The sequence below is a fragment of the Sorex araneus genome, chromosome X (assembly GCF_027595985.1).
Source record: "Sorex araneus isolate mSorAra2 chromosome X, mSorAra2.pri, whole genome shotgun sequence".
Lineage (NCBI taxonomy): Eukaryota > Metazoa > Chordata > Mammalia > Eulipotyphla > Soricidae > Sorex > Sorex araneus.
Window position 1 is genome coordinate 269297729 of NC_073313.1, and position 18917 is coordinate 269316645.

The 18917-nt window shown below is 44.4% G+C and overlaps 1 protein-coding gene across 2 annotated transcripts in view; it reads left to right on the forward strand.

The window, feature by feature from the left end:
- ACER3 (alkaline ceramidase 3) overlaps positions 1–17222 on the forward strand; it is a 129726-nt gene extending 112504 nt beyond the window's left edge. For both annotated transcript variants that reach the window (XM_055122059.1, XM_055122058.1), the window contains 4 exons: positions 5753–5854; positions 10477–10581; positions 12551–12596; positions 13321–17222. In XM_055122059.1, coding sequence (XP_054978034.1) covers positions 5753–5854; positions 10477–10581; positions 12551–12596; positions 13321–13374 — 307 coding nt within the window. In that variant the 3' untranslated portion in view covers positions 13375–17222. The remainder of the gene's footprint in view (positions 1–5752; positions 5855–10476; positions 10582–12550; positions 12597–13320) is intronic.
- Positions 17223–18917: the final 1695 nt, after the last annotated feature.

Genomic DNA, 18917 nt, shown 5'->3' on the forward strand with positions numbered 1-18917 from the left:
GTTCGATTCCCAGCATCCCACATGGTCCTCTGAGCACTGCCAGGAGTGGTTCCTGAGTGCAGAGCCAGGAGTAACCCCTGAGCATCGCCGAGTGTGACCCAAAAAAAAGAAAAAAAAATCTCTATTACTAAGCATGTTTTGAGAACATTATTAGCATTCATTTGAGTACATTATGAGTCCACCCCCATCCCAGCAAGTATTACACACATGTAGCCCGTGTAAATAGGACAGTGCAGGACCATACAGCCCGTTAGCCACCATTGCTGCAGAGAAGCAATAGGTGTTCCCTTGCATGCACACATGCATGTACACACACACACACAATAGAACCTTTGTGTTGTGACAAAGAAATAGAGACTAGAAAAGTCTCAGTAAAATATTACTGTGCTGAAACAGAATGACTGAAATAAAAGGTGAAAATGAAGAGAAAATGGAAGAGAGGAATCCTCACCAAAGTAACTAAAGAAATAGCGTTAGGGGCTGGAGTGATAGCGTAGCGGGTAGGGCATTTGCCTTGCACGCGGCCAACCTGGCTTCGAATCCCAGTATCCCATATGGTCCCCTGAGCACCGCCAGGAGTAATTCCTGAGTGCAAAGCCAGGAGTGACCCCTGTGCATTGCCGGGTGTGACCCAAAAAAAAGCAAAAAAAAAAAAAAAGAAATAGCTTTAAATTCTTAAATATTTAATAGGGGCCATACCTGCAGAACATACCTGGAAACTATGTTGTACCATAATCAAACTCAGGGCTTCATGCATGCTAATTATCTGCCCTCCCACTCGATCCTTATTCGTGGATCAGAAATATCTTAAAATTGAAAACAAAGTCTTTAAATTGGAGCTGGAGCAATAGTACAATGGGTAATTTGCTTGCCTAGCAACTCACCCAAGCTGGGCTGCCACTATCCCATATGGTCCCCCGAGTCTACCAGAAATGATCCCTGAGCACCAAACAGAAGCTCTCAATACCACCAGGCGTGGCCCTAAAACAACAACAAATACATATCTTACAATTGAAAGACGTGAGTAATTAGATGTTTTTTTTAAGCCACAGACTATTCAGCACAATTAATGGAAATAGATCTATGCTAGTTTTAGGATACTAAACAAGAGTTCCACAAATTTAATTTATAATTAGACAAAAGGTATACATGCCGGTCCATTCTGGTCAGAAACCAGAATGACTTTGAACTTAAAGCAAAGTTGGAAGCTGGAATTCTACAAGAACATCCTATACCCATCTACATTATTGACAAAATATAGGACAAGATGCGTTTTCATACATTAAAGCTCTGATAAAAAAAAGAAAAGAAGAAGAAACAAAACTTATCCCATGAACTATTGCTCAGAAGCCTTTTGGAGTTCACATTTAACTGAAACGACAATGTAAACCAAAGAAGAAAAGACTTAAGATGCGAGACATGGAGATTCACCACAGAGGAAGGGATTCCCATGGTGAAAGGAAGGATTTATCAGGCTCCAGAGAGGCGGCCAGTCTAGAATGACGCAGAGTGGCTTCCAACACCGACACTGAGGGTCTTCTGCATTATACCTTCAACCTGCTACCAGTTGGGGTAGCTTGTCCTGAGTCTTATCTGTGCTTAGCTTGCATGCACCACTTGCTGATGAAGTTCTTGCTTTCTCCTGCCACCTGGATAACCAAAGACATTCATTTCACCCCACAGAAGAATTTTGATTTGAACCAATGCTGAGAGCTGAAGAGAGGCCAGGGTAAGTAAGTTTAGTCTCAGGAAGGAGAGCGCTCCACGTACACCGGTTGTGTCTCAGCACCTGGTCTACACTGCAGCTCTCTAACAGGCCCTGTCGACCCCCGTGCTGAGGCTGTCCACACCGCGTGCAGCTATTTTCTGGAACCAGTTCTGTGTCCTCACAAATGGGGGCTAAAATAAACTCTTAAAAGCTGCAGCAGGGGAGCTGGAGTGATAGCACAGCGGGTAGGGCATTTGCCTTGCACGTGGCTGACCCAGGTTTGAATCCCAGCATCCCATATGGTCCCCTGAGCACCGCCAGGGGTGATTCCTGAGTGCATGAGCCAGGAGTGACCCCTGTGCATCACCAGGTGTGACCCAAAAAGATAAAAAAAAGCTGCAGCAGGACAGGAGAGATGTAACTCAGAGGTTAAGGGTTAAGGCACTTGCCTTGCACATGTCTGACCTGGATTCGATCCATAGCAACCCATATGTTCCCCCTGACCCTGCCAGGAGTGATCTCTGAGTACAGAGCCAGGGATAAGCCCTGAGCATCACCAGGTGTGACCTCCAAAAAGAAAAAGAAATATAGAGCAGTAGGGCTGGAGCGATAGCACAGCAGGTAGGACGTTTGCCTTGCACGTGGCCGACCCGGGTTTGATTCCCAACACCCCATATGGTCCCCTGAGCACCGCCAGGAGTAACTCCTGAGTGCAGAGCCAGGAGTAACCCCTGGGCATTGCCAGGTGTGACCCCCTCAAAAAAAAGCAAAAAAGAAAAAGAAATATAGAGCAATAGACCATCCCAAAAGAGATCCTATATGCATACTGACCTGATTTTAAACATGCTAGGATAATTTTTTTGGGGGGGAGTGGGGTTCACACCCAACAATTCTCAGAGGTCACTCCTGGCTCTGCACTCAGGAATTACTCCTGGCAGTGCTCTGGGGACCATATGGGATGCTGGGGATCAAACCCAGGTCAGGTGCATGCAAGTCAAGTGATTTATCCATGGTACTATCTCTCCAGCCCCGTAAGCATGCTAAGGTAATTCTGTGCAGAGAATGTTTTCAGTAAATTGTACTGCAACATTACTATTGTTTTTTAATGAGCTTAAGCTTTACACCAGTATGAAAAGTTACCAGAAATGAGCTATATCCTAAAATATTAAAGCCAAAACTGTAAAACTTCTAGAAGAAAATACCAGTCCTTTTTGATCTCTGTTTAGGTAACTATGAAATAGGATATAAAAAGCATGGTAACTAGGTTTATTGTGGTGACCATTTTACAATATATATACAAATTCCAATGTATATATGTATATATTTTAAGTTTCTGAGTCACACTCAACAGTGCTCAGGGCTTACTCCTGGCTTTGTGCTCAGGGATCACTCCAGGTGGTGCTCAGGGGGTTATATGTAGCTCTGGGGATCAAACCCATGTGCGCAAGGCACATGCCCTACTCACTCTCCTATTGCTCCAGCCTCCCAATTGTTATGGTCTATAACTGGAACTAACGCAATGTTATTTATCAATTCTACCTCAGTTTAAAAATTCTAAATTGTTCAGATACATAAAGCTCAAATAAAGAGGAAAAATCAATAAATTAAACTTTAGCAAATAAAATTGTTTTTCAAAGGACGCTGAGGGGGACTGGAGAGATAGTAGAACAGGTAAGGCTCTTGCCTCCTGTGCACTCAACCCAGTTCTGTCCCCGGCACCACTAATGCTTCCCTACCCCCGCCACCCACCAGGCACAGCCAGGTCCTGAGCACTGTGCCAGAAATAGCCCCTGAGCACTGCTGGGCATGAGCCAATGCTACACACACACACACACACTAACTGTTTTAAGAAAATGAAAGGTGGGTCACAGATTTAAGGAAAACATTTGTAAACTATATATCCAATAAAGAATTATATTTAGAATATATATTTTAAAAACTATAACTCAGGGCTGGAGAGATAGCACAGCGAGTAGGGCATTTGCCTTGCACGCGGCCGACCCAGGTTTGATTCTCAGCATCCCATATGGTCCCCTGAGCACCTCCAGGAGTAATTCCTGAGTGCAGAGGCAGGAGTAAACCCTGTGCATTGCCGGGTGTGACCCAAAAAGAAAAAAAAAACTCCTATAACTCAATAATGAGGCAAATAACAATTTTTATAATGGTCAGAAATTTAGCAAATGCTGTTCCAAAGAAGATATGTGGGTGACAAATAAGCAACTGAAAGGTACTTATGTGTAGAGTCACTGGGGAGGACCAGGGTATGGCTCAGTGGCAAAGCATCTGCCTTACATACAGGAGACATAGATCAAACCCTTAAGGTGCCACCATCCCTCCACACCCCACCCCCGGCCACAAAAGCAGTCATTAGGGAAATGCACTTTAAAACCACAGGGAGATCATGAGATGCCACAGTACTCCAAAATGAGAAGAACTGAAATGCAAAAAGTTAATGTTGCGCCCAGTATTGGTGAGGATATGAAATTATAAACACTCATACACTGTGGTGGGAATATAAAATGGTACATACTCATTGCATATGGAAAACATTGCAGTAATATCTTAAATAAAAGTTTAATATTAACATTCCATACGCCCAAAACCAATCTCTCCTTGCTTTTTACCCAGAGAAATTGGTTCGTATGTCCATACAAAGATTTACTTATATAGCTACTTTACTTGTAGTGGTGAAATACTGTAAACAATACAAATGACCACCAACATTTGGACACATAAATTGTGGCCCACTCAGTAGAGTATAACTCGGCAACATAAGAAAATGAATTATTAATACGTTGGTCAGTCAGTTTCAAAATAATTATGCCAAATGAAAGAAGCTGTATGAAGAGTTTGTACTGCATTATCCCATTGATATAATATTCTCACAAATACAGTTTAGGCTTTGGAGATGATGGGTTTGGGTATTGGTTTCATGAATATGTATAGTGGTTACTTTAAGTATATGCCATTTAATAGAATTCAATTGAATGCCTCATTGTGGCTGTAGAGTATATACATAAGGGACAGGGGCCAGAACCCAGCATCCCATATGGTCCCTGGATTCCGAAGAGTAGTGACCCCAGTGCAGAGCTAGAATCTGAGTATCACAGGTCCAACAACCAAAGCGCGCGTGTGTGTCTGTGTGTGTGTGTATGTGTGTGTGTGTGTGCTCATGTGCATGCCTTTCTGTGGTCAACTGTGGTTCAGTTCCCAGCACCAGGGCCAGAGTGATAGCACAGCAGGTAGGGCATTTGCTTTGCACATGGCTGACCTGGGTTCAATCCCTGGCATCCCATATGGTCCCCTGAGCACCACCAGGAGTAATTTCTGAGTACAGAGCCAGGAATAACCCCTGAACATCACTGGGCGGGGTTTTCTTTTCCCAAAAAGTGAAAAAAAAAATCCCAGCACCATAGTTGGTTCTCCTAAGCACTGCCAGGAGTGACTCCTGAGTACTACTGATGTACCCAACCCCAAAAATTATATATACATATAGAGAGAGTATATATATAGTATATGTATATATATCTTGGATAAATTTATTAAATTTTAGTTTTTATAGGTAAAATTAAGAATACTTGCTACATATGGTTTATTTGAAGATTTTATTGATACATGTGTTTATATATGTGATTGTATGTATGTCTATACACATCCCTTTATGGTTACATTCATTCGTGTGTGTGTGTGTGTATGTGCACGCGCGAGTGTGTGTGTTGCTTACTAAGCTGACTATTGTTCTTGACACAGGCCAGGTCGCTTACTCCTCCTTGATTCTGTTCTGCTTTGGTCTCTCCTCTCCCACCCTGATGGGATTGTCAGGCACTTTCTACCACCTCTCTGGTAGACTTAGCAAGTCTTTGTGGTACATACTTCCCTAATGCCTTTCACTGGTTAAGTGTTGTAGACAAACATATTAAAGAACTGAATGGGTAGGTTTGCTTTGAAACTAACAGATCTCTCCCAGGAAAGGAATGACTTTAATCTCTGACCATGAAATGACTCAACAAAATTGCATGTTGCTTTTTCTCTTCTTTCCCATAGGGTTTATCCTTGGCTGAGAGGACTGGGCTATACATCCTTGGGTGTATTTTTATTGGGATTTTTATTGTGGAACATAGATAACATCTTCTGTGATTCACTGAGGTAAGATACATTTTTATTAATTAATCTTTGAGAAGTATTTTAGGAAGCAGCTTTGAGCAGAAAATTCCATTAGGTATTATAGAATCATGAGGGCCTTAAAATTAATCTTTGGTGGTGTTGAAATTTGAAAGACATGCACAGCACAATAAATTCTGAGAATATTTGTTTAAAATAACCCCAGATTTGGACTTAACATAATTGTATCATATTAGTAGGGATTTTTGTGTGCTAGTCAAATGTTGCTTATGTCTGAAATCTACCTAATATATTTTAGAGACTAAATAAGAATGATTTGTAATAAACAGTACTAAGTACATGTATATAATTTTGTACTTTAATATCCCTAATATTATTTTCTTTTAAAAAAGCAAGGAAGGAGGAGCTGGAGTGATAGCACAGTGGGTAGGGCGTTTGCCTTGCATGAGGCCAACCCGGGTTTGATTCCCAGCATCCTATATAGTCCCCTGAGCACCACCATGGGTAGTTCCTGAGTGCAGAGCCAGGAATGACCCCTGTGCATCACCGGGTGTGACCCAAAAAGAAAAAAAAAGCAAGGAGGGGGCTGGAGCAATAGCACAGCGGGTACGGCCTTTGCCTTGCACGTGGCCAACCCGGGTTCGATTCCCAGAATCTCATATGGTCCCCTGAGCATCGCCAGGAGTGATTCCTGAGTGCATGAGCCAGGAGTAACCCCTGTGCATCGCCAGGTGTGACCAAAAAAGAAAAAAAAAATTAAAAACAAAATTAAAAAAGCAAGGAAATATTCCTTTTACATTTTTTTTATTGCTGGGGCCACATGCAGCAATGCTCTGGGGCCAGGGGTTACTCCATACAGTGCTAGATATCAAACCAGAGTCAGCCACAAGCAAAGCAAGATTTTTAGCACCTGTATTGTCTCTTTAGCACCTCAATTCTGCCCTCTTATCGGCAATTCTGTTAAGTGGATCTCTGACGTAGGGGCCCGAACTCTGCTCTGTCACTGAAACCCTGTGTTTGGAGGTCTTAAAATGCAGGTGTTAGCTAGGTTTAACTGCTGGGTCTTTCCAACTAAATATTTGGTGACCTAACAGTTCTGAGTAAACTCAGTGAATAGAGGACTATATTGCTAAAAGCCACACAGAGACGATCTGTAAAACTCAGACTATGCTCCACAAAGAACATTCTCCAGGGTGCTAATTGTCTCAAAAATTTATAATAGGGGCTGGAGTGATGGTACAGCAGGTAGGGCACTTACCTTGCACACAGCTGACCCGGGTTCGATCCTTAGCATCTTATAGTGTCCCCCAAGCACCACCAGGAGTGATTCCTGAGTGCAGAGCCAAGAGTAACCCCTGAGTATGTCTGGGTGTAGCCCCAAAATAAACAAAAAATTATAAGAATAGTCATAAAAATAATAATTTTGTGTTTCCCATTGACCTTTCCCCTCTAATGAATGAATGTTAATGTGATACAAATAGTAGGATCTAAATTAAAAACTCATATACAGATTCAATGCAGTCCCTATAAAGGATACCCATGACATTTTTCAAATAAATAGGTCAAGCACTCCTGAAATTCATATGAACTATAAATCCTCACGAATAGCTAAAGCAATCCTTGGGGAAAAGAAAATGGGAAGCATTACCTTCCCCAACTTCAAATTGCACTACAAAGTGGCAGTAATTAAAACAGCATGGTATTAGAATAAAGAGAGACCCTCAGATCAATGGAATAGATTTCAGTGTCCTGACACAGAACCTCAAATATATGATTACTTAATCTTTGACAAAGGAGCAGGAAATATGAAGCACAGCAAGAATAGACCTGTGCAAGGCACAACAGTCAAATCAAAATGGATTAAAGACCTTACCATCAGACCTGAATCCATAAGATACATAGAGGAAAATGTAGGCAGAACCCTCCATGACGTTGAGGCTAAAGGCATCTTCAAGGATGAAACACAAAGAGGCTGGAGCAATAGCACAGCTGGTAGGGTGTTTGCCTTGCACATGGGCGACCAGGGTTCAATTCCCAGCATCCCATATGGTCCCCTGAGCACCGCCAGGGGTAATTCCTGAGTGCAGAGCCAGGAGTAACTCCTGTGTATCACCAGGTGTGACCCAAAAAAGGAAAAAAAAAAAAAGGATGAAACACGACCAAGCAAGTGGACACAAAGATCAACAAGTGGGACTACATTAAACTAAGAAGCTGCATTCGGGTTTTTTCCAGATTCTGGCTATTGTAAATAGTGCTGCGATGAACATACATGTGCAGATGTTGTTTCGATTATACTTTTTTGCCTCTCTGGGATATATTCCCAGCTGTGGTATTGCTGGGTCAAATGGGAGCTCAACCTCTAATTTTTTGAGAGTCGTCCATATTGTTTTCCAGAAGGGCTGAACCAGTCGGCATTCCCACCAGCAGTGTAGAAGGGTTCCTTTCTCCCCACATCCTCTCCAACAGCGGTTGCTTTTGTTCTTTTGGATGTGTGCTAGTCTCTGTGGTGTGAGGTGGTATCTCGTGGTTGTTTTGATCTGCATCTCTCTGATGATTAGTGATGTAGAGCACTTTTTCATGTGCCTTTTGGACTGGTTGAGGAAACTTTGGTACATCTATACAATGGAATACTATGCAGCTGTCAGAAAAAAGGAGGTCATGAATTCTGTATTTAAGTGGATGGGCATGAAAAGTTTCATGATCAGTGAAATGAGTCAGAAAGAGAGAGACAGACATACAAAGATTGCACTCATCTAGGGTATATAGAATAACAGAGTGGGAGACTAACACCCAAGAATTGTAGAAATAAGTACTAGGAGGTTGACTCCATGGCTTGGAGACTGGCCTCACATTCTGGGGAAAGGGCAACTCAGAGAAGGGATCACCAACTATAATGTAGTCGAAGGCCATGTGGGGGAAGGGAGTTGCGGGCTGAATGAGGGCTAGAGACTGAGCACAGTGGCCACTCAACACCTTTATTGCAAACCACAACAGCTAATTAGAGAGAGAGAACAGAAGGGAATGCCCTGCCACAGTGGCAGGGCGGGGTGGGGGGAGATGGGATCGGGGTGGGTGGGAGGGATGCTGGGTTTACTGGTGGTGGAGAATGGGCACTGGTGAAGGGATGGGTTCCCGAACTTTGTATGAGGGAAGCATAAGCACAAAAGTGTATAAATCTGTAAATGTGCCCTCATGGTGATTCACGAATTAAAAATAAATTAATTAATTTAAAAAAATAAATAAATAAACTAAGAAGCTGCAGCGCTTCCAAAGGAAATGATAACCAGATTACAAAGAGCCCGGGAGGGGAGGGGGGCTGCAGTGATAGCACAGCGGGTAGGGCGTTTGCCTTGCACGAGGCCGACCCGGGTTCGAATCTCAGCATCCCATATGGTCCCCTGAGCACCACCAGGAGTAATTCCTGAGTGCATGAGCCAGGAGTGACCCCTGTGAATTGTCGGGTGTGACCCAAAAAGCAAAAAAAAAAAAACCAAACAAACAAACAAAGAGCCCAGGGGAGGGGAGGGAGCAGTACAGCAGCACAGAGAAGGGACTGCTATGACAGTGGTAGTTGGATCTGATCGCTCTGGCCAAGAACTGAGTGTTGAAAGGAGGTAAAATGATATACCTGATAGCCTTTGTACAAGGTTATCACAATTACTAAAAGAAGAGTGAGCAAGCGAGAGAGCAAGAGAGAGAGAGAAGAAAAATGTCTGCCTTAGAGGCAGGCTCGGGGGATGGAGGGAAGGAAACTGGGGGATTGGTGGCGGGAAACGTACACTGGTGAAGGTGTTGGAGCACTGTATGACGGAAACCCAATCATGAACAGCTCTGTAACTGTGTATTCATGGCAATTCAATAAATGTGCGGGTGGTAGTGATTGTAGTTAGGTAGTGTTTTTCAGACTTTAATTTGTTAATATGCAGTACAAACCCCCATAAGGGCAATAAACTGCGACTTCCCACAGTTAATTTGCTTGGGGCTGGGTTTTGGTGGATTACAGGTCCACACACCTTGTAGTGCTCAGGGGCTACTCCTGGATCAGTTCTCAGAGCCCCCTCCTGGCAATGCTTAGGGGACCCTGCGGTGCCAGGCATCAAACCAAGGGCTCCCACAAGCAAATTGTGCCCTCTGAGCTATCTCTCAGCCCCCACATTTAATTTAAGCACAGAGTCATTTTTTTAATAAAACTTGTGGTAGGAATGCCATAATTAAAAATATAGTTGGCATAGCAGCAAATGCCCCAGGGTCTGCCAGATATGTGTCCGTTCCCAGCACCAGCCTGAGAGTCTGCCTGGACGGTCTTGTATTGTCCCACCTGAGACATAACTTCATCTATTCTGCTCTCTGGCGATACTTTACTATCATAAACAATATCAATAAAAGCTTTAATGAATGAGATATATATATATATATAGTTGGGATACCAGGCTGGGGGTCAGTTGTGGCGCACACACCGCCCCTGTGTGAGGCCCAGAGTTCACTCCCCAAGACCACCAAAAAGAAAAAGAGAAGAAAAGGGAAGGGAAGGAACCAGGAAACAATCTAGCGACAGACTTAAGGAAAGTGGTGAATTGCCGTGTCTGCAGGTGATGTGTCACGATGCTGTAGACTATCGGCATCAACATAGTGTTTCCTCTCTCCAGGAGCTTCCGAAAGAAGATTCCACCCGTCTTCGCTGTGGCCACACAGTTTCATGCATGGTGGCATGTTTTAACAGGCCTTGGCTCTTATCTTCACATTCTTTTCAGGTAGGAGGTACTTTTTTTTTTCCTTTCTCCCTTTCTTTAAAATGAAAATAATAGGAGGGCTGGAGTGATAGTCCAGTGGGGAGGATGCTTGCCTTGCACACAGCCAACCTGGGTTCGATCCCCAGCATCCCATATGATTCCCCCAAGCACTGCCAGGAGTGTGGGATGTGACCCAAAAAGCGAAAAATAAATAAAATGGAAATAATTTTGTATTTCATTACAACATTATACATATTCCAGATGTGCATCATTAAAAATCAGCATATGGGCTGGAGCAATAGCACAGCAGGTAGGGCGTTTGCCTTGCACACGGCTGACCCGGGTTCGATTCCCAGCATCCCATATGGTCCCCTGAGCACCTCCAGGAGTAATTTCTGAATGCAGAGCCAGGAGTAACCCCTGTGCATCGCCGGGTGTGACCCAAAAAGCAAAAAAAAAAAAAAAAAAATCAGTATATGTGAGGCTGATAGTACAACAGGGAGGGCATTGCCTTGCACTGGTTCCCTGAGCAATGCCAAGAGCAATGCCTGAGGGCAGTCAGGAATAACCCCTGAGTGTCGCTGGGTATGACCCAAAGACCAAAAAATAAAAACATGAATACGGCATATGTGTGTGCTGTACTGATGTCACTACTAAAAGTCCTGTTTTACTCTTCACCTCACCACACCCAGTGGTGCTTGGGAGCTACTCCTGGCTCTGTGCTCAGGTGTCACGCCCAGTGGTGCTCGAGACCATGTGGATCCGGGGACCAAACTCGGACCTCATGTATACAAAACCCAGCTCAGCCACTAAAGGATTTCTCCAGACCCAACTCCTGCCTTCTTTCATCTGCTTTACTCAGCACCCTTCTCCCTCGCCTTCTGATAAACATTAATTGGTCTTAAAAGTCAAAATTTTTGTTTTTGTTTTATTTAATTTATTTGTTTGGTTTCTCTAAATACCTCTTCTGAGTGAAATCCTATGGTGTTCGTCTTTGTCTGACTTATATCAGTAAGCATAATACCATCAGGGGTCACCCAAATTGTCGCCTACTTCATTTTTGATCATATATGATGGTAAGAATGAAAGTACAGATCTTTCTTGACTTGTGATGGGGCTCAATAGCAATCAACTCATTGCAAACGTTAAATACGGTTGAGTTGAAAAATGCGTTAAATACACTTATCCTCCTGAATATCAAAGCTTAGCCTGGTCCAAATGAACAGAACTCAAAATACTTATATTAGCCTATAGTTGCGCAAAATCCTTAATGTGTCAAGTCTCTCCTGGAATTTATCGCATACTGTACTGAAACTGGACCACAGAATGGCTATTCACCTGATGTGTGACTGTCAGGCCCTTCAGGGACACGAGAGCCCTGTACTACTACCAGTGCCCAGTGCCTGCAGAAGGATCCAAACTTCAGATGCAAAGCATGGCCACCGCTGCCTATGGATCACTGTGGCCCCACTGTAGGGCTGGAAAGACGTATATGTCAAGCCATTGTGAGTGAAGGACCATCTGCACAGCATCCTTAAAGTATTTCAGAAACAGGTATATTAGCTCAACAAGAACTACAATTCTGGTATGTGATAACCAGAATGGTAAGAGCTGTGGTGCAGACACAGTGCAATATTTCTCGTTAGGGAACTGAGAAAAGGAAATCTTTTATTCTTACTATCATATATCATCAGAAATGAAGTGGCTGAATCAGAGCCAGCAGGAGTGGAAGCCACACTATGAACATTGTGAGGGGGAGAACTGATCTTGTCCCTTTCTTTCGCAGTACCCTACTAAGAGCACAAGACCAAGAGTAGCCCCCCCCCCCCGGTAAAAGGGGGGGAAATGGTAAATGAATCAAGGATATATCAATATTGCTTTTTTTTTCTTTGCACATATAAGAAGCACTGTAATTCAATTTATCAGCAAGCCAGTTTGTAGGAAATAAAAATCAGTCTAAAGAGCCTTCCCCTTGCCTGTTCTCTTTCAGTTTATATACGAGAACACTTTACCTGAGGTGCAGGCCCAAAGTGAAAGTAAGTCCATCTCTTCTCTTTGTGCATGGATATTGTGTGCGTGCGCACGTGTTTGTGTGTGTGTGTGTGTGTTTGTGTGCTGGGAAAATGGGGCAGAGGGGCAAGTAGAGAAAGCATGGGAGAACTACTGTAGAGATACAGACTGGAACCAAGTGCCTCAGGTCTTCAATCTTCCACTTACTGTGCTCAGTAAACTTTGGGCAAGCTTCTGCTCCTGAAGCCTTTATTTCTTCAACAATAAAGTGGATGGGGGCCAGAATGATAGTCCAGCAGGTAGGATGCTTGCCTTGCACATGGTTAACCCGGGATCATTCCCTGGCATCCCATGTGGTCCCCCAGGCATTGCCAGGAGTAATCCTGAGTGCAGAGCCACCAGGAGGAAGCCCTGAGCATCACCAGGTGTGGCCCAAGACTAAAACCAGACAAAACAAGAATCAATAAAATGGAAATAAAACATCTACATTGCGCAGCTGTTTTAAGGAACTGAAGTAAATGCCCAGCTCCGGGCTTGACAGCATAAATATTTAATATATTCAAATAAATAAAAATAGTCGCAGAGACCATGCAAGTGTGGAGAAAGTATGTGGTGCTGGGCACCTGGTCCCTGAGCGCAGGGAGCAAACACAGCCCGCACTCGGGGCCCAGCCCGGGGCTCTCTCTCACCCCGCAGGAGCAGCCCGGCATGATTTCCCTTGTCATCTTCTCCTCACTTGCTTCCAAACAGTTTCTCTTTGGAATCTGGCCTGTGATCCTGTTTGAGCCTCTGAAGAAGCACTGACTGCACCATTCCACCCGGAAAACAGAAGCAGCTCCATCGCTGTGGCCAAGTGCACACGGGAAACCCTCCAAGACCCGCTCGCCCCAATACTCCCTGGTCATCCCGAGAAGGCGTCAGTGATTCTGCCCCGCTGCAGCTGCTCAGAGGAGGAGGACTGGGGCTCGCTGGGGAGTGATCGCATTGGTCCTTTTCAAACTTGGTTCTCCCCCAGATGCTTAAAAGGAAAGAGACATAATGTATATGTTGGTGTAAATACCGAATGCTGGGGGGCAAAATGGACTTTTCTTAACAAGCTAACAGTTTGTACTGTTCTAGGAAATTAACCATTTTATCTTTTTTTGGACGAGTTGCTAGATCTGATTAAATAACTAAGTCAGTTCAGAGGGGCTAAAGAGATAGACAGGGGTAGGGTACTTGCCTTGCATGCATGGCCTGAGTTCAATCCCTGGCATCCCATATGGTCCCCCAGGCCCCTCCAGGAGTCACCCCTGAGCGCAGAGCCAGGAGTAACCCCCCCAGCACCACCTAGTGTGGCCCCAAAGCAAAAGCAACAATAACTGAAGTCAGCTGAGATCTGGCACAACCCATACCCCGATCGCCAGCCCTGCGACAACACTTAGTATTATCAGCACTGACTTAGGCCTTTGCCATCCAACCTCATGGATGGTTCTTCAAGGTAAAAAGCTTTGGTTTCTAGTAACCCTTCACTGCCTCTGTGCTCCTTGCAGTGTTAGAAGCAAGCTCAGACCTGCCCTGGGTTCTGGACTTGTCATGTACCAGGCGTGGCCTTGTGCTCTGTGGAGTCTGTGTGTGGCCACAGCCAGAGTGGACAGTCATCTGGTACCCTTCCTGATGGCCCACCAGGACCCCCGAGGAGGTAGCACCTCTCACCAAAGGTGGTCACGCTTTTCCTTTGATCTTTGCAGATCTTCAATTGTCACTAGCGTTGTCGCCAACATGACTGGTGGCTTCTTTGAAGTCATCAGAGTCTCGTCCTACTCTTTTTAAAAGTATGGTACACTTCCAGTTTTCAGATAGATTGTGGGTGTTTCTGTCTGTGGAAATGTATTGGGTTAGCTAGAGCTGAAAGGATCAGGATTCTATTTACATAAAGCTTGTTGGAATAGCTGTTCCTCGGGTTTTTTATGTGGTTGGTAGGTTGGTTGTTTGATTGATTGGTTTTTTGGTTTTGGTTTTGGGGGCCACACCCAGTGGTGCTCAGGCGTTACACCTGGCTCTGCACTCAGGAATCACTCCTGGCAATGCTCAAAGAACCAAATGGGATGCTGAGGAGGATCGAACCCGGGCTAGCCGCGTGCAGGGCAAACACCCTATCCTGATGTACTATCTCTCTAGTCCCAGCTCCTTCATTTTGGGGGTTAAGAAATTAATGCAAGGGTTGAGCACAGTGCTGACTTACTTAACATTGTACCAGAACTCCTCCAAATTAAAGCACTAAGAAATGACAATGAAGCCTTATTGTGACGTAGCTTAGTTCTAATTTGGACTTGAATGCATAACAATACCACTTTTCACAAACACATTACCTGTCTGTAGTTCACCCCTTTGCTCTTATATCAACCTATTTTGTAGATCTTTCCCATTTGTCATTTTACCACTATTTCTTGCCTGTACATTATTATAAAATCCAGATTGTTTTTTTTTATTTTCTTTGAAACCAATGGAGACATTACCTCAGATTAAGTCCTGAAGAACTTTACATGGAAAAGGGTTTTTTGGTTGATTTGTTTGTTTTATACAATGGTATAAAACATTTCTCTCATTTCCCCAATATTCTTTATTTGGCTGGCCTTGGTACGATTTAAAGACAATACAAATTTTGTTGTTTTTCTTTGCCCTCTGACCTTAGTTTTCGTCCAGGTACCATTTTTCTTACATGCCAACATACCACTGGGGCCAGAGCCATAGTCCAGCCGGGAAGGCACACAGCCAACCCAGGTTCAGTTCCCGGCATCCCATATCGTCCCCTGAGCCCCGTCAGGAATAATTCCTGAGTACAGAGTCAGAAGCAACCCTGAGCATTCCCAGATGTGCCCCAAAACAAAACAAGACAAAGAAACATACCACATGCCACCAAGCAGATACTTTCATCTGTTTTTATGATCTCCCAGAAAGAAAACACTTGCCAAATTCTAAATCTTGGAAAACTTTGGTTGTGATTTAGAAAAGTGTAAAACTGAATGAACAGTTCCAACACACAGCCCTTAGGACTGTTCTATGGTTTCCCCACCGTTTGGACATCCGGCCCCATCTCCTGTGCAGCTGCGGAGACCACCAGCCATTGTAACACGTTTAAAATGAACTCATCTGTTTCATACCATTACCTTTCTGGACTTTGCATTCAAAATATACTTCTATATTTAGAAAATTATGTATAAAATCTGGGGGCTAGATTGATAATACAACAGGTAAATCTCTTCCCTGGCACGCAGTCAACCCCAGTTCAATCCCCAGCATTCCATATGATCCCCTGAGCACTGCCAGGAGTAACTCCTGAGCATCACTTGTTGTGGCCAAAATAAAACAAAAAAGGAAAATAGAATCTACATATAGAAACAAAGGCATAGAACTAAGGAGGTGGCTCCAAGGGCTGGAGCACAGGCTCTGTAGGCAGGAGCCCTGGGTTCCATGCCCAGCACCCCATGAACCCCGAGCACTGAGCCAGAAGGAGCCCCTCCCCCCAGCACCACCAGGTATGACACCAAAGCCAAAAAAGAGAGAGGCCAAAGCATAGCCTTTTCGACGATCCTGCTGAACTCTGTAAGGGTGAGTCTCTGCAGAGTTAAACTCAAACAAGAGGAGCGTGAGGGCGAAGGATTGGGCCCCACACCTGTAATCTCACTGAGTTACAGTTCCAGCACCTGATGGAAACACGCATCCCCCGCCCCATGGACCTCGGTCCAGCGCTGCAAAGACCTTGTGAAGACAGCGGGAAACTCAAAGTCCAACAGTCCTGAAGTGTTGAGTGGAAAGCTTACTCCACCTGCCCTTCTACGCCCACCTTTGTTCTTTCGGGAAATAGTGTTGTTACCAGCACTGTTTGGTAATGTTGGTACCACCCAAAGGGATCTCTTTTATATACACTGGTGATAACAGAAAGACTGACTTTTGAAAAATCTACAAATGTCCTGCGTGATAGTATAGCACAGAGGGTCTAACCTGGGTTCATTCTCCAGCATCCCCGAGGGTCCCCTAAGTGCAGAGTAAGCTCCAAGCAGCGCCGGGTATGGCTCACAAAAAAAAAAAAAAAAAAAAGTAAATTTACAAATGAAAACCCCTAATGCTGACATTTGGTTTAGCAGAATTAGATCAAACATCGTGCTTTAAACTTCATGCCTCATTTTCAGTATGGTGAAACTGGGCTTTCCCTACATGGAAAGGTTATTTCCTAGGAGGTGAGTCAAAGAAAACAGAATCGTGGAAACTTCAAGTATGCAATGAATAAAATCTTTAAATGCCTGAACAAACGTAGTTCTGTTTTAATGCCTTCTCTACCTTCAGTACCTTCAGAATTTGATAAGTGCCCTAATGATTTGTTTAAGGTTTTCTTTCATCATTCTGTGGCTTCCATGTTACTTTGTTCTTGGTAGGGGGGATGTTTGAGGGGTGAAATGTTTGTTGCTATTTGATGGTTTGTGCTTTCAATGTCACATTTCCATGACAGAAGAAATTCTCTTAACCCTGTGTTTTATAATGAGCGTTTCTGTAAAACTGATGTTTTAAATAACCACTTATAATTGGAATTTGCTATAATATGGCTGTTTGCAAGCCTACCTCTGTCTAACATTTTGCATCAGAGCAATGCCGTAATACAATGAGTCTCATCACTTTGTCTTGGTGTTTGATGTCTAAAATTACAGCTTATTCACTAGGCTATAACTGTTTGAAAATAACAGCCAAGAAATGGTTTCAAATCCTTTACCGGGGAATCTGTGCGATGAAGACAGAGAACTGTCCTGGGCCCTCCAACCGAGAGTGCTGGTTTTGAAGCCATTGCACTTTCTTAAGGATAAGAAAACAGAGGAGTGGGGGTGTGGGAACGGAGGGATAGTGCAGTGGGTGGAGACCCACGTTTGAGCCCAGGCATTCTGTCTGGCCCCGGAGCACTGCCAGGAGTAATTCCTGAGTGCAGGAGTAATCCCCAAGCATCATTGGGGGATCAAACAAAACAAAAGAAAACAGTGGGATGTAACTTGCTTTGCCTGTGTGAAGCCCTGTTTTCCCAGCAGCATAAACTAACAAAGAATTGAAAAAGTTTGTTTTAAAATGTCGATTTGTAGTTGCCAAATAAGAAGTGCTGGGATTGCTGAGGTGTCAGCCACTGGACTTACAATGATGCCTCCTGTTGGAGAGGAAAACTTTCCTTCTATCCTCTTAGATTTAGTCATTGGGGGATTGTGAATTAAACTGACAGTACACAGGTTAGCAAGGGAAAAGGCAGGATTTTACAAGTAGGGACTTGAAGTTCAGAGAAAAATGACTCAGGGAGACACTCTTGACTGAAGGAGACTCAAGGAGACAGAATTCATGACTTCATACCCTTTCCTTGGGGAAGGGAAGAAGGAGAGGAAGTACTTTTGGGAAAACAGATGGCTTGGCAGTGCTCAGGGGTGACTCCTGGCTCTGTACTCAGGAATCACGCCTAGCAGTGCCCAGGGGACTATCTGGGATGCCAGTATTCGTACCTGGGTCAGCCATGTGCAAGGCAAGCGCCCTCCCACTGTGCTATTGATGTCGGTGGGCCCCACGGGTGACTTCCATGAAGTGGAGAGGAGAAAGACAGCCACCTTCTCCCCATCTGCCTCAGCCACCAGGGACCAAGGGTTACTGGGTTCTTGTCTCACCTCGCAGAAAGGAATTTCAGGAGCAGACAAGCAGTGAAGTAAAACAGATTTTATTTGGAGGGTTTTTGAAGGGGGTTTTGGTGAGGGAGTGAGTGAGAAAGAGAGACACAGAGAGAGAGAGAGAGAGAGAGAGAGAGAGAGAGAGAGAGAGAGAGAGAGAGAGAGAGAGTAATGCGCTCAAGAGAGAACACAGGCTTCTCCAAAGGTGGAGAGACCCCCTACACACATCCCAGCATTAGACACGAAAGCATGAAAGTACACATATCAAGAGGGGAGATGCGGGCAACACATGTGCTCGGGCGACACATGTGCTCGACCACATAGGCGCGAGCAGCACATGGCTCAGGCAGCATACGCGCCCTTGCTTTGCTCAAGGTGGCTTTCATAGGGTTTCTCCAACCTGCCCCCATGTGGGGCTTCTTCCTAGGTAAAGTTCGTTGCTAAGGAGGTTACCAGGGAGGTTGGGAGTGGTGATGGTCTTTGTGCTAAATCATTAAAGTTAGGGTATTCAAGGAATTTCCGGCATGGGGAGGGGTACAGTCTCCTCAGGGTTCGCTGCTGCTCAAGGTCTTATCAGGCCTTAGTTCCTGTTTTTCTCGTTTTCTGCAAGGTTGGCTTTTGCCATTGCCTTGGAAGGGGCCTTCCCTACCCTGCCTACATCACTGTCTCCCCAGCCCT